The sequence below is a fragment of the Typopeltis vanoorti genome, chromosome 22 (assembly GCF_054136105.1).
Source record: "Typopeltis vanoorti isolate ZY-2024b chromosome 22, IOZ_Tvanoo_1.0, whole genome shotgun sequence".
Taxonomy (NCBI): Eukaryota; Metazoa; Arthropoda; class Arachnida; order Uropygi; family Thelyphonidae; genus Typopeltis; species Typopeltis vanoorti.
In genome coordinates this window covers 37,822,595-37,839,002 of record NC_143570.1, presented here as the reverse complement: position 1 = coordinate 37,839,002, position 16,408 = coordinate 37,822,595, and the positions used below count along the sequence as shown (strand labels likewise).

Genomic DNA, 16,408 nt, shown 5'->3' with positions numbered 1-16,408 from the left:
CGAAATCAACACTCGACGTTTCGACCTTCATATCAAGGTCATCAGGAGCATACACAATATATACAGAGAAACAAGCTGCACCACAATCTATATGGTTTGCTAAAGTTCTCTGTATATATTGTGTATGCTCCAGATGATGACCTTGATATGAAGGTCGAAACGTCGAGTGTTTATTTTGGTTTATATTAAACTAAAGTTTTACTCTAACACGGTAGTTGTCTCCATAATTTTTCACAATGTATTCTGATCACCGTGTAAGCCTGAAAGAAAGGAACTATTTGCTTAATAAATGATACTTCTCTGATTCCCTCCAATCACCTTTCCACAGATGCTCTGTTAATGTCTTTTCTAAAAATATTTCTAAGTCAACTCAGCTCTCATCAGCTAACGCCTTTTTATTCCCATATAGGGAGTGGGCGAGGCCGTTTTAGCCTTATCTAACTTTTGGAAACTGCATGGGCAGTTCAATCCACTAGTAGCCAATCAGAAATAGCTGATTCAAGGCTATCACTAATTAAGAAGCCTGCAGTGAAGATACAACTCAACAAGTGCTGCCATCTCATGGTCCCTAACACAATATTTTTAATGTCTGAAATAATGTGGGTACTACAGTCGATTTTCTTGAGTTTCCAGGAGAAAAAAGCCCGCTCGCTCATGCGAGAGATCGACTAACTCGGGAACCAGTCGAAAAAAGGCTTAATAAAAGTTCCTCTAGTTGGCGACTAAACTTGAACTCGAAATCTATTTTTGGGTGGTTTAACGCTGAGGAGTGTAAACACCACTTCCACTGAGCTACACAGGCTCATTTTCTATGGAAGTTGCTCCACTAAATTGGCTGCCACTATTCCTCCACTTTCCTTGAATCATGTATGAACTGAGCAGCTGTTGGTCAATACCCCAAACCACTGAACTTCCAACTCAGGGCACCAACTATTCATCCTCTTTCCACACCTCTGTCCTTTGGAACCATCTTCTCATGACATTTTCCCTATGCATACAATCTCCAACTCTTCAAGAAGTTTAAGTATACTGATATTTCACTTGATTCAAACTAGCATCTTTAGAGTACAACAAAATACAAGAATTTTGTACCTCTATCACATCACTGCTCCCAACAGTATGGTTTTATCAAAACCTTAGCAAATAGTGGTAGAACTAACTGCTCTGACTAACTACCCTCTCCACTGGAATCAATCACAACAGGACACTATTTTAGCCAATGGCTATCCCTTCACAAGATCAAAAGAACTCTCATCCCCCTCTGCAAACATTCACGTAGTGGAATAGTTTGTGAAGGGTATAGCATTTTCAGATAGGCCAAAGAGAAAATAATTGGGAGGGGGGGGTATTGTTGATTAGTAATAGCTGATGAACAGCAAAAGAGAGGAGTTCAACTGGAGAGTGAAAATACTACATTTGAGGCTATATTGTGTGAGATAAGAGGCCAGCAGAACATAATATACAGTTGGTTGTACCTATAGACCAGGGAATGTAAAAGACAATGCAGACAGTATGCATTGGCAAAGAAGCTTAATGAGTGGGACAGATAATTATTATAAGGACTTCAACTATGGAAACATAGATTGGAGAGATGGAAATGACAAATAAGAGGAAGGATATGGAATTTATGCAGTTACTAAGGAATGCTCACCTGAGTTAGCATGTGATGAAATGTACTAAGAATTTGAGTGCAAGATCTCAAAACTGCATCAGGGATTTTGTCTGTAAACCAAGAGGATTATATTGCCACCAACTGGAAAGGGTGATCATATGTCTTGACCTAGGAGATGGCTAAATATGTGTGGAACTGCAGTTAAGAAGGGACATATGTGGAATTGCAGGGATAGTAAGTATGACAAACTTAAGAGACTGCTTAGGAGACCTTAGCATGAGAAACTGCAAGGGCTGGATGTTGATAGTGCATGGGAGGTGATAAAGGAATGTTTGAGAGAAGTAATAAAAATACTGCATACCAAAGGAGAAGAAATTAGCTAGGAATTAAATCAATAAAATTATTAAGTAGAAATTATTATTAATAATTACTAATAAATAGAAAGTAAAATTATTAAGTACAAAAAAAAAAAAATTGTAGAGGGAATTCAAAGAGAAAGGTGACCAGCAGTAGACAGCAGAAGAGTAACACTAGTATGGTAAGAATGATAAAATCAGAGTATGAAATTAGCAATGCAAGGCAAAGATAATCCCAAAGAGCTCTTTCAGTATGTTGCAAGTAAAAGGAATAGTGATTATGGAAGAATTTTAATGAATACCAGTGGTAGAGGAGTAACTGAAGCAGACAAAATAGTTGAATTACAAAGTGAACACTTTGCAAGAGTACATCATGTAGGTGAAGATATTACAGTAACAAGAGGCAAAGGCTTATATGGAAAATGAGAGAGATGAACTGGAGTTGCATGGGATATTACAGAACCTTCATGTGAATATAGTTATGGGATTGGATGGTATATTAGCTTGGGTTTTACGTGAAAGGAAGTGCCTTTCACCACATTATTTAAGCCTCAGCTCTGGATTGGTCCAAAGCAGGTGGAAAGAGGAGAAAATAATTCCACTGCTAAGTTTGCTACCTCAATACCAAGATTGAGGTAGCAAATTACCAACCAATCAGCATCCCAGGAGTCGTGGTCAAAGTATTGGAGAAGTTAATTAAGAGAAGAATACAGGAATGGAATGCTACTATATGGGGGACAACATGATTTTGTGAAGGGCAGGTCATGCATAAGTAACAGCTTTATGATAAAGTGACAGTTGAGTTGGATACATGTTAACAGTAATACTCCTGGAATTTGCAAAGGCTTTTGACAGGATACTGCACAGAATTCTAATTAATAAACTGCAGCATATGAGGATGAATATAAAGTTGGTGAGGTGGATAAGAATGGTTCATGGAGTGACACCAGATTATTCAAAAGTAACGTCCAGTAGAAGGTCTGCAGCAGGGCTCTATTCTTGGGCTACTACTACTTAGTTTATACATTGACGAAATAGGAAATGATCTGAGAGAATATATTCAGTTCTTTGGCAAAATTGGGAGGAACAATGGTCAATAAAGATAATGTTAAAATTTTGTCGAGTGATGATATAAATATAGACTGGCAGTATGGGCAAAGGAGAATGGATGTCAGTTTAATGTGGTATAAGGTTATGCATTTTGGAGTGAAAAGATTAACTGTGTATATGTTGATGGAACTGTACAGGAATTTGATGAGGACAGGGATCTCAAGGTGTTAGTGGATAGGGAAATGAGGTTTAGAGGGCATTTTGAAAAAGTGGCTAAACCAGCTCATCGGATTACTTGGTTACTGAAGAATGCCTTGATAAGCAGAAATAAGCAGGTTATTGTGTCTCTTTATAAGGCTTTGATAAAAGTCCATCTTGACTGTGTACGGATCTGGTAAAAAGCAGGTCCAGAGGTGATTCAGGTCTATGGAATGCACCTTATGAGAATAGAATAAAAATTCGTGGATTACAGAAATTGGTTAACAGGCAGAAAAAAAGGGATGGTATGATTAAGATACAAATTACTGAAGGGTTTTTACAGGATTAATATGAAAGCAATTTTTCATCATAGGTTTGGTAGTAGGAAAACTAGGGGACATTCTTTGAAATTGAGCAAGAGTGTGATGACTAGATTTTTTTGCTTGGAGAGTGGTGAATAAGTAGAACAAGTTGCCAGAGTCTGTTGTGAGTGCCATGACTGTGAATGAGTTCAAAGCAAAGTATGATATTGCTAGAATATTAAATAGTGCTTGGCATGTTTAGGACCTCTCTTGATACCTCTACAGAAATGCATGAACTTGATTATGTAATAATAATAATCATCTCCCAAACCCAGAGCACAAAAATCTACTGCTGTCCTTTATCTAAGGCACCTCAGAAAAAATTTCACCAATTCTAAAAAGGTATAATCTACATATATCCTTGAAGTCATACAAATAATTGGCTATCCTTATCCACTAATCAAAGATCTCTACATCACCCAGATGTCTGCTCCTACAAAATACTCTAGACTAGTGGTTCCCAAAGTCGGCAGTACTGCCCCCTGGTGGGCAGTGGGATTACTTAAGGGGGCGTCAAGAGGTAAGCAGGCAGCAGGGTGACGCTGAAGGTGTGCTGCAAAATGTTGAAATGTGCAATAATTAATTGCTGCTGTTTATTATTATTATTGTTTCCAAGACATTTTTCATTGTTTTCCAAGACATTTTTTTAAGTTTTTTGTTGGTAATTTCTGAAGTTGTCCTTTTTTACCTTAATAGTACTGGATGTGTTATAATGTATTTTCCCATATTCTTATTTACTGAAAAAAATGTGAAGCTTTTAGCTATGTAAGTGTTATGTCACAGCTTGGCAAATTATAGGTTCTGTTATATTGTGAGGATATAAAGATAGAGATTATTATTTACAAAAACTACTTTCAAATATGTATGTATGCTTGTTTCTGCATGTTCCAGAATAGAAATGGATAGAAACAGAACAGATGCAGATACGTCAAAGAAGAAATGTAGGCAGTATACCATTGAGTACCTAAAATATGGATGCATACCAGCACCAACAAACCAGCCGCTGCCAATGTGCCAATTTGTGAAAGGGTCTTCTCTAATGAGGCCATGAAGCCTTCCAGAATAATTGAACATTTCAAAAAGTACATCCTGACAAGGCAAGTAGATCAAGGATTTACTTTCGTTGGAAGTTCCAGATTAGGTAATAAATCCATTTTCCGATACTGAGGTAGTGGGAGCCATGGAGGAAGAACTAATTGAGCTACAAAATGACTTTGAGCTAATGCCAAAATTTAAGAAATCTTAAACTCTTATGAAGAGTTTTGGTTTCAAAAGAAATTTCAAAGCCGAATAGAGAAACTACAAGAGTTTCATGCCGAATATAGAAATTATAAAAGTTTCGGGGATCCAAGCATAAGCAAACCTTTCATGACAGGGGCAACTCATAGTAAAGATGAAGTAAGCTCTAATCACTATCCTTAGTATTCCCCATAATATAAAACACATCTCCTAGTGGACATGTATGATGTTATGCATGTCCACTAGGAAATGTCTTTTACATTATGGTAAATACTAAGGATAGTGATCAGTATTACTCCGCTTTTACTACGAGTTGCCCCCGTCATGAAAGGTTTGCTTATGCTTGGATCTGCCGCAACTTTTATAGTTTCTATATTCGGCATGAAACTCTTGTGGTTTCTCTATTCGGCTTGAAAATAATGTTGGATTCAATATCAACTTAATTTGAATAAGACTCCAGATAACTCAACGTGGATATTTAAGACTCCTGCTAAGTGATATTAAATGAGACATAGGAAAACTGGTATCACTCCATGAAGCCCATCCATCACATTAAGGATTTTCAGAACATTCAAGTCAATAGCTGCTATTGAATTGCCTGCCTTATTATACAATGTTTTATTAGATTTTAATATAAAGTTGTTATTAAAGTTAAATGTGGTTTTTTTTTGTTTTTTTTAATTTATAATTTAAAATAAATTTAAATTATAAATTAATAATTTGTTTTTTAAATGTTATTACCGTTCCTTGTGGGTTGTGTGAATCACTTTTCTGAATGTAGGGCGGGCTCAGGTAAGACGGGGGGGGACACTGACGATGAGTTTGTGGATTCGAGGGGGGGCGGTGGCCTGAAAAAGTTCGGGAACCACTGCTCTAGACAAATTGGAAGAATAGATGATATTCAAGTGTGGAAAAACACAAACTATGTCCATTATCTACATTAATCACTTTGAGGTGGCAAACTGTGCTCTTGATACAGATCACCAAATTCAATGGGTGGATAGAGAATCTCTCCCTCTCTCTTTTTTATGTTCTCTCGCCCACGAATGGTTATTTGCAAACCTATAGTACATCATTTTGTACCATGGGTGGGCTATGGATTTTTTCCCTTTTTTTATCCATTTTGTGTGTGTGTATATTTATTTTATTTTATTTTTTATTTTTTTTACCAGCTCCAGAAACTGCTCAAAAGACTAAACATGGAACTTTTTCAATTACTTCAGGCCTCCGATAAGTAGGGTGCAATCAAATTCATCTCCCACCTAAAGGCAGTCACAAACATCTATGTCCATGGCAGGATTTGAATCCACAGCCTGTTGGTTGGAGAGCAGGTACGCTCAAAAACTCAGCCTACCAGGCTTTTTATGCCAAAGAAGATATAAATCTGAGATTATTTCTAGAATCAGCCATAGCACTACAACATTCTCCAAATCTAAACAAATTTGGCTGTCCCACATTACCAAAAATCTGGGAGACCATTATGCACCTACAGAAGATACTAGTGATGTAAGATATTACTTTTTTTACACTGTATCTGCCTTCCTGCTAATGAGACTGCATGAACATGCTTTGTGTGTGGGTGTGTCCAAGAATATACCTTATCAGGCCATGAGGCCTAATAATGGGCAAATAATACTGGCCTAATAATACTAATATAATAATTTAATATCTAAATGAATTCAGTTATTATTGGTAGACTTGTTTCCTCCTCTAACATACGTGGCATCTGCTGGCTATTCCTCCACACTTAGTAATCAGTATTATACCAACAAGATGAAGATTATGTGAAAACAGGCAGGAACATTGAAAACATCAACTGCATTCTAAATGGAGTTGATGTTTTCAATGAACATCAACTTTTGTTTTCAGAACAAAAAATATTTCAGCTATTTCGGCACAATTTTTAATGAAAATGGAAAATTAAATATGGAAATAAACAGAATCAACAAAGCTGGTTTGATAGAAAATCAACTGAATAAATTTATACAGAATAAGCGAGAAATTAGTCAAAACACTGAATGATATAATCACGTAATCACAAGAAAGATATTTATTTAACTAAATATTTCGGTCTGGAAATAGCAGACTATCGTCAGTGGTATTATATCAGACGTGACTATATCATTCAGTCTTATGTTGCAAGTATCATTGAAACAACTAGTCAAAACACTATACTAGCTACATACAAGACAGTGTTCAAACCGATTTTAACTTATGGATGTGAGAGCTGAGTTGGAAATAAAACAAGTTATCAAAGACTGGAGACTATAGCTATCAGTTCTAATAAAGATTAGGCAAGTGAACAAACAGCGTCATAGCAATCATATGATAAACAAAGATAGAAGAAAGGAACTTGACACTGTTAATGCTCAAGAATGTGTGAGCCCAGCTAATCTCGTGTGGTATGGTCACAAACATAATGGGAAAGGAAAGTTTAGCAAAAAATAAGTGTTTTCTGTCAGGATGGCAGGAAAAAGATCCAGAGGAACACTAAGATCTAGATGGACTGATACAGAAAGAAGTGCCCTAGAAAACCAAACTATATAAGATCTAACAATGTTGGAGTCCTGACAGATAAGATTATGGGAGAAAATTGTTAATAGGAATCAGGAAGCTTTCACTCAGTACTCTCATAATATCCTGTACATTTTTGAGGGTACATATTAGGAACTTGATGATATATTAGCTAAGACTCTTCCAACAGCCACTATTCCTACTTGTTGTAAAACTGCAAAAATTACAGGTATCATCCCCATTCCATTCATACAGTATTTGACTTTTTTTTAATTTTTATTTGCTATCATTTATTCATTTCATAGTGCAGAAGTTGAATTTGAAATTTGGATATTTAAAAGTTATAGAAACATCATACAAGAACATAAATACTGCATTTTTCAAGCATATGGCATATACTTATTCAATCTCAATATAAAGAAACCCTCTGTACACACTGCACTTACTAGAAATTATCAATTTCTTAATAGGAATTAGAATTCATTAGATAATTAGAATTCATAATCAGAAAAGTGGTCAAAATTAAAATGATAAAAATTTATATAATCAAAAATACCTAAGAAAAAGACTTCTTACCTCTAGTGGCTGAGCGAAATATTCTTCAGTGGGATTTCTTAATTCTTGTGCTTCTTTCATGAGCCGTTTAACAGCTACATAAACATACACATATAATATATATATATATACAGATACACACATAAAACATGCAGACTCTTTATAACATTCAATTGTTCACAGCTTTATTTAATTATGATACTAAATATGTGAAGTGAAAACTGCATGATGCAATAATAACTTTAACAAGATTTGAGGGAACTCAAACCCTCAAAAAAATAAACAAATACACCTACAGACCTTATTATCTCAGATCCACAGAAAAAGTCTGGCTTCACACTTGGCCTCCAATGCACACAACATAACTGACCATTCCAGATGTCCAATATGTAATGTCTCTACATCCTTTTGCCAGTAAAAGATCAAAAAAATATTGTCCAAATTAGACACAAAAAAGTCTCCTAGCACTGATGGCATTCCTCCAATTGTCCTGAAGGCTTGTGCACCAGAACTGACTCCTATCCTTTGTCGCCTGTGTGTGTATATGTATATATATATATATATATACACACACACACTCTTACTGCACTGATATCTATCCCACAGCCTGGAAATTGACCTATGTTCAACTCATTCCCAAGAAGGGTGACAAATCACTGCAATCAAACTACCACCCTATCTCACCCACCATCAGTCCTGTCTAAAGTAAGTCTAAAGTGGAGAGAAACATCAATTTCCAGCTCCAACACCACCTTGAAAACAGGTAATAAACAACCATCAGTATGGATTTTGCCACTGCCAATAAACAGGAGATTTACTCACATATATCATCCATCTGTGGACAAATACCATGGAGAAGTTTGGTGAATCTCAAGTGGTTGCACTTGATATCTCGAAAGCTTTAGACTAAGTCTGGCACAAAGGCTTACTAAGCAAACTCTCATCATTTGGTCTGTCTCAGGACTGCTGTAGTTGGATTGCCAGCTTTCTACCTGGACATACACACCATGTGTGATGGTGCATGGTTCCTTATCCTCTCACCATTCAACTAATGCCAGGGTGCCACAAAGTTCTGCTCTCTCACCAACCTTCTCACACCCACAGAATAGCAATATCATCTATATATTTTGCATTTATTCCTGTTAAAGACACCCCTAATTGTTTCCTGACTTCGTGTGATTTCTAAAATTAAACACAATACACTAATACTTCATGAAGAGGACACTTTTTGACACATAAAAGCTGCATTGCATTCATGTTAATAGCTTGGGTGTGAGTCACAAGCATGGACAACTTTGAACAGACATATAGATGGTGCAGGGGTCAAATTTTTAGCATTCCAGTGGTTTAAACCACCCAAAAGGCAAGTCAAATTTTTAGCATTCCAGTGGTTTAGATATCCAGAAGGCAAGGCAGGGTGTGTGCTGAGATAATAGCGCACAGAAATCAGTGGCTGTGATTGGTTATAGTGTCAACCAATCCAATTGAACATGATTTATCATGAGTTGCTGTTTTTGTTTCGAGTTTCATCTGTTTTGCATGCATGAAGTGTGAACTGACGTGTTTAGGACATCGATATAGACAAGTAATTTTCTATAAATAATTTATAACCAGTGGCGGCTCGTGTGTTGAAATCATGGGGTGCTGCAACTTTCGAAATATACATACACACTGTAGGTACAGTGTATGCATATTTGGATAAAATATCAAAATTATGGTAAAAATTTTTTTTCAAAAATTAAACATGAAAAAACATTGTTTATTATCGATAAAATTATACAGTTTGGTATAATTTAAAATTACTTAAAAATAAAATATATTCTTCTTGTTTTGTTTCATGAAAAAATATTGTTTATTATCGATAAATTATATAATTCAAAATTACTTAAAAATAAAATCCATTATCATAACCCCAATAATGTTCTAAATAAAAACTATAACAAATGTTATGTCTTTAATTCTAATGTCCAAATATTTAAAGAGATGGAGTAAACACAATAAGCACTACGAACACTCTACTACTGGCACAAACTGCATATAAAAAACAGTGGAACTGCGCAACGGACAGTGCCGCATTATGCTAATAGCTCACATCTATGACGTGCATATGCTTGCATGCATAGCACTGTGGTAAACACAATGCTGCTAGCGTCCTTCATCCTCCGAAGTGCTACAAGATGGATTTTTATTATTTTTTATACAAAATAAGAGAATTGTACAGGATTGTTGATGTTAAAATTAAATATTACAAGCAAATATAAATAAATTAATAAATATATTTACGAGAAAAATTGGGGATGCTGCAGTTCCGCAGTGCCTATGCACGAGCTGCCCCTGTTTATAACTTTTTTGCCCATATTTATAATGGGAAACAGTGTTGATGACCTATTGAATATCCCATTTTCTACCAGAGCTTTTATGCATTGTATGATTATAGTCAAAGCAGGTTGGAAATTGTATAAATAAGGAAGTAAAATGAGTTATTTTAGCCTTTCTTTGGTTCAATCTAGAAAAATATTTTTTTTCTGATTTCTGTGCATATTATATTGCTGTGTTTAAAAATCGCATCAAAATTCAAATTATCTGTGTCTCACTCTAGTATTTGCCATAATGATAATCTAATCTCACCAAAGTGTAAGCCCGTTGTTCTTCTCACATAAACGACATGCATAGCTATTGTTCATTTGACACATGCTTTCCATATTTAAAATTGTATTAATTGTTGAATTCAAGTATTCACAGTTATCCTATAATTAACTGCACTGGACTAATTAAGATGAATGCTGATGCACCATGCACTCTTAAATTTCATACATCAATAAAAATGCAATCATGTGCTCAAATTGACGAAAATTTTGTTGTGCAGGTTGCATACACTACATGACAGCACATCCAACCTGAATGGGCACACAACACCACTACTTTCTATATATCAATGACCAACATAGGTTGACCTCCAACCCAATACAAAGTTTTACAGATAACAGCACATTGCACTCCTCCCTTTCATTTGATAAATCTTACTCTACACAAATCACCTCAACCTACAGAACATCAACCACCACTGCACTCAATTCTGATCTCCAAACCATCCTCCAATGGGGTTCAGATAACCTCATCAATTTCAATGCTAGGAAAGCCCAGTTCTAACTTATTTCTCACAAAAGAGAAACAGTTTCTCTTCTTGGAATCATCCTGACATGAAGCCTCTCCTGGCATAAACACATGACAACAATTGCCTCTTCAGCTTCTAAAAAACTAGGATTTCTCTTTTGCTCAGGACGTTAATTCACCTCTGAACAGCCTGTTAACCTTATACAAATCACAAATCCACCCAATTATTGAATGCTGCTCTCACATTTCGAGTGGAGCTCCTAAAAGCTCCCTCGAAATGCTTGATTCAATACAGAGGAGGGCAATTAGATTGATTAATAACCCATCTCTTACCAACTCACTCTGCTTTCTACTTCTGCACAGATGTTTGGTTTTTGCAATATGTGTATTCTATAAATATTTCCATTTCAAATGTTTATATGAAATAGCATCTATAATTCCTCCACTCAGTACAAGTCCATTGGAACACATGTCAATGCCACCCAACATCTTCACAGTAAACCTTGAAACCCACAGAACAAGTTTCTTTTCCTCTTTCTTCTACTGCTTTTTGCACACACACAAGTGCATTTTTATTCATGTATGAAAGTGCATGGTGCATCAGTGCTCATCTTAATTAGTCCAATACAATTAATTCTACTGGTATATTATGAAACAGTCTTCTCCCTTTTGTGTTTTCTAAGGAATACAACATACAGCCTTTTAATTCAAATGTAAAGGAGTTTCTCCTTTCCCAACCCATTATCCAATCTCTTGTGTATGGGCTCAACATAAAAAAAAGTTTTCTTGAAGCTGTTACTACCAGTCCTATATGGAATGTTCACCTTCACTTCCTTTATTTGGTATTTTGTGCCTTCAGATTACAATTTATATAAAATCCTAAATATTTTGCCCATCATGAACTTTACTTGTGAACTTGTTTAAATGCATTAATGCACTCATATCAGCCCTCCTCAAAGTCTAACCTACATGGGTTGGAATGAGGGAATGGGGTGGGGGAGGTAAAAGAAAAAAAGTTGAAGAAAAATCATTTCACCACATACATATGGATTAAGAAGAAGAAAACCACACTTTCTGGTCAAGTTCACCACAAATGCCTAGTTACCAAACTACTATGTCTACCATGAACTCTTTTTTTTTAAAAAATGTCAATTTTCTCTATAGTTCATTACTTGTTACAATCGATGGCTTCTTTTCTTCAGGTTACCCCACTAAAGCCAAGATAGCGTGTAAGGTTTGTATTTTTACAAACAGTATTTCTCCTATTCTTAAAAATTACCTTCTCTAATAACCTGAAATTCTATTCATAGTTTTTGCTGATGGCAGCATATTCTATTCCACTATCATTTAACAGACCTTGCAGTTGTTAGTTATTCCAAGCTACAAGATCCTCCCATATACCTTAAAACAATCATCTCCTTCCCTTGAAATTGAAGTGGGACACCAACCAAAATATGACAACTATATCATATTTTACTTGCATTTGGTAATAGGATCTGCATGTAGAATCATATCTTTCTCTTCAGACTAACTTGAGCTCCTAGTCTTCTTGGCTCAAAAAAACTGGGAATCCTTTTCCCAGTTGCCCTAAAATCTGAATATTAGGATTGTGCATGAGGGTCTTCTCTGGGAATGTTCGATTCATTTCCAAGCTCAAACATAACAGCAACAGAACTTTTTTTTTCCATCCATATGCATGCCTGAAAAAAATTACGGAATTTGTAAGCATAAAAGTTAATAAAGTTATAGTCCACGCGGTTAGCCTAGTGGCTATGTGCTTCACAACCGTATGCCTGTGGAAGTAGTGTCCTAGGTTCGATTCCCGTCTACGACGTGAGGAGCCTCAGGATCTTTCTCAGCCATAGCCAAGTTAGCCAGTCTTGGGCATGGACAGTAAGATTTTTCCCCCCAGTTTATCTGGGGTTTTTCATCCCGCAAGCAGGCAAACCGGCCCCGTGAACACATGCTGCTACAGTCAAAAAATACATCCCCCCCCCCAGTGGCAGGCTCAGCAACAGGTCGGTTAGGGGTTATACTAACAAAAAGTAGCATCAAAATGTAACACGCAGACCCTGCATTGGAAGCGGGATAAATGCGTAGAGGAAGAAGAAGTTAATAAAGTTATCCTAATGAATTATTTGATAATTAGATTCAGAGTTGCAAATGTTGATATCCCAGATGTTTTAATGATTTGCATAGTGCAAGGTTTGTCAAATGAGAAAGGAAGTGAAATATACTCAATGTCACTTGCTGTCTTACTTTCCATAAAATCTCATTTTACTTTCTCTCATCATCACTCAGATCACCAGACAAGATGACATTTCTCTTCTGGGCTAACCTTCAATTTTTACACTTTTTTGGTACAATCACATCACATACATGACTTTCTCAGCTTCCAAAAAACTAGTATTACTTTTCCATTCAAGATACTACCTCTCATTACTTCCTAAAATCTCTAAATTCCATACAAATTTGCCAAACCTTAGATTACTGTTCTCATATTTAGAAAGAAGAGGTGCATCAAAATACTCTCTAAAAATGATTGATGCTACACAGTAATAATCTGCTGAATGGATGACCTCCCCTGACTGCAATTTCTTTCTCGTACATCATTTCTGCTTTTCTATAGCTATTTTCATGTTTATTGCTTTACTGAATTGGCACCCATCTTTTTCTCTAAGCCTATAAAAAAATTCAAGCAGCCGTTCATCAATATTCATATGCAGGGATATCCTTTTTCATTCCATCTACTTGAGAACAGCTTCTCATACTGCTTTTCCTGTGCCAAAGACCATGATTGAGGCATTCCAGAAGAACATCAACAGATTCCTTTATTCTCCTAATCCAATTCTCCCTATACAGCACTGTTAAGCTATAGCTTTTGTTCATTGCCTGGAATTTTTGGAGACAAAAACACGTGTTAGAGCAATTACTTTAGCTTACAATTAAAAAAGTATATGTGTGAAGTATATATAAGAAAAGAAAAAAATGAAAAACCTTTTGGACTGGATTTGGAATTAAGTGGTAAAAGTCAATGACATATAAAAAGAATAGTAGATGAATTGAGCCTAGGGGTACTCCAGCATTAGTTGCAAATTTAAATATATATAAAGAGCCATCCACCATCATACATAATGTGATACCAGAGAGCAAATTGGAAACCCAATTAAAACAGTCAGAGAACAACAAGATAGGATGGGAGTTTACTTAATAGGACAAACTAAATCAAATGCTTCACAGATATAAGAACAATCACTTAAGTTACTGAAAACTTTTCCATGGTATTTGTCTAAAAGGTAAGTGAAATGAACAAGACTATCCCCTAGTATGGATTCTGCCACTGTTGAACAGTGGAAGAATCCATACTAGCAATCATTTATTAGTTGAAATTGCCAAATAGTGTTCAAGTTAAGAGTCAACAGATATCTGTTACTTAAGAATTCTAATGAGAACAACAGAATGATAAACTGATGTTAAAAGATTTATTACTCTTCAAAGGAATAAGCAAGTTTTGTAACTCCTGCCAAGTAAAGGTTGTAAAGTTATAGTGTATTAGTAACTGAGGAACAAGGCTAAGGATTTTTTTTTCATTCTTTTTTCTTATTTAGTTTTATTATTTTTTTTTTATTTTTACAGTTCAGAACACTCTGCTCTAGAGATCAAACATGGAACTTTTTTTCAAGACACTGAAGGCTTAAAAATAAGCAGGCCAGTGGTCTCACACTGAGTGATGAAATTCATCTCATATCTAAAGGCAATCACAAACATCCATGCTCACAACAGGATTTGAACAAGCAGTCTTTTGATTAAAGAATAGGTAAGTTTACCTAGCCAACCAGAATAATTTATACATTTGTGAATCCACCCACCAAATCTGAAAATTCTGCTTTAGAAAAAAAAAAAAATCAGCTAACGCCTTTTTATTCCCATATATATAGGGAGTAGGCATGGTCGTTTAGCCCTATCTAACTTTTGGAGACTGAGTAGGCAGTTCAATCTCCACTGGTACCCAATCAGAGATAGCTGGTCCAAGGCTATCACTAATTAAGTGGCACACAGTGAAGAGAAACGGCTCAACAAGTGCCGCCATCTCGTGGTCCCTAACACTCATATTTAATGTCTGAAACAATGTGGGTTCTACAGTCAATTTTCTTGAGTTTCCAGGAGAAAAACCTGCTTGCCTGTACCAGAGATCAAGTAACTCGGAACCAGTCAAAGAAAGGCTTAGAAAAATTTCTTAATTTTCTAAATTAAGAAATTTTTAATTTAATTTGATTTTAATTTTAATTTAATTTCTTAAATTCCTAGATTCAAAACCCAGAAGTCTTCCTTCATGCAGTCAAGCGGCGTGGTGTGCAAATGCCACATCCACTGAGCTACACAGGCTCTCTTGTCATTTTAGACCACCAATAAGCAGGGTGGTAATTTTAACACTTTGAATCCTATCGATGCAAATATACATATTGGACAACCCTGGTTGCAGATATTAAAAGGTAACTGAATATTATCCAAAATGTATGTATAATGTTTTTTAATATGCCTTGCATTTCAAAAACTGAATGGCCTAATTCAATAATTTACTTGACTTTTATGGCCAATAGTGGATAATTATAGTGATGTATACCCCTATGTAAAATGATATTTTCATCACAATAACAACACACAAATTTTATTTATAATTTTTGTTACTTATGTAACATCTAAGCAATATTTTAACTGAATTTTGAACACTAAAGAAGGAAATATAAGTAGAGACTAATAAAAAATTAACTTTTTATTTTTTTCAAAAATCTTGATTTCTTGCAACCCATTTCTGGAGCCCATACCACACGTATAACTAAAATGTTTGGTCCAATTAATTGTCAGAGATGCTAACTAAAACACAAAAAATAATTATTTGGATATTCCATGAAATACTGCACAGCAATTTTTTAAATAGAGCTAAAAATGGCCAGGACATAGGGTTCTTTATGTCCCAGTGGGTCTAGGACTCAAATTGTTATGGGGAGGTAAATTACTCTAGAATTCTACACTGCCATATCCTTAGCACTTCAAGAATCAAGCCAAAAATTTAAAATGGAATTGAACAAACATCCATGACTGCAGCAGGATTCAAATCCACAAGATGAGGAGAAAGTAATACACTACCTTCTTAGCCAATTAAGCCAGCAAAGTATGAAAAATTAAACAAATGTTACATTTTTCTAATTTATTCCTATTTCTTATTTATACTCCCAAGATGACTCCTATTAAAATGAGTCAACTATGGAGTACTTCAGAATATAGAAATGCCACTAAGACTAAGAGATTTTTTTAATATCCAGTCTGGCCAATATTCTTCGGATTGTCCAACAAAAAAAATTAAAAGTTGCATTGACTGTTGGGAGAAGAACGGTAGAGATACTATA

The 16,408-nt window shown here is 35.5% G+C and overlaps 1 protein-coding gene across 2 annotated transcripts in view; it reads right to left on the bottom strand.

Annotated features, from left to right (window-relative positions):
- The window catches only part of LOC150094329 (ubiquitin-conjugating enzyme E2 J1-like), a 246,020-nt gene that overhangs the window by 218,339 nt on the left and 11,273 nt on the right, over nt 1-16,408 (bottom strand). For both annotated transcript variants that reach the window (XM_090412082.1, XM_090412081.1), the window contains exon 2: nt 7,908-7,981. In XM_090412082.1, the coding sequence (XP_090268208.1) occupies nt 7,908-7,981 (74 nt within the window). The remainder of the gene's footprint in view (nt 1-7,907; nt 7,982-16,408) is intronic.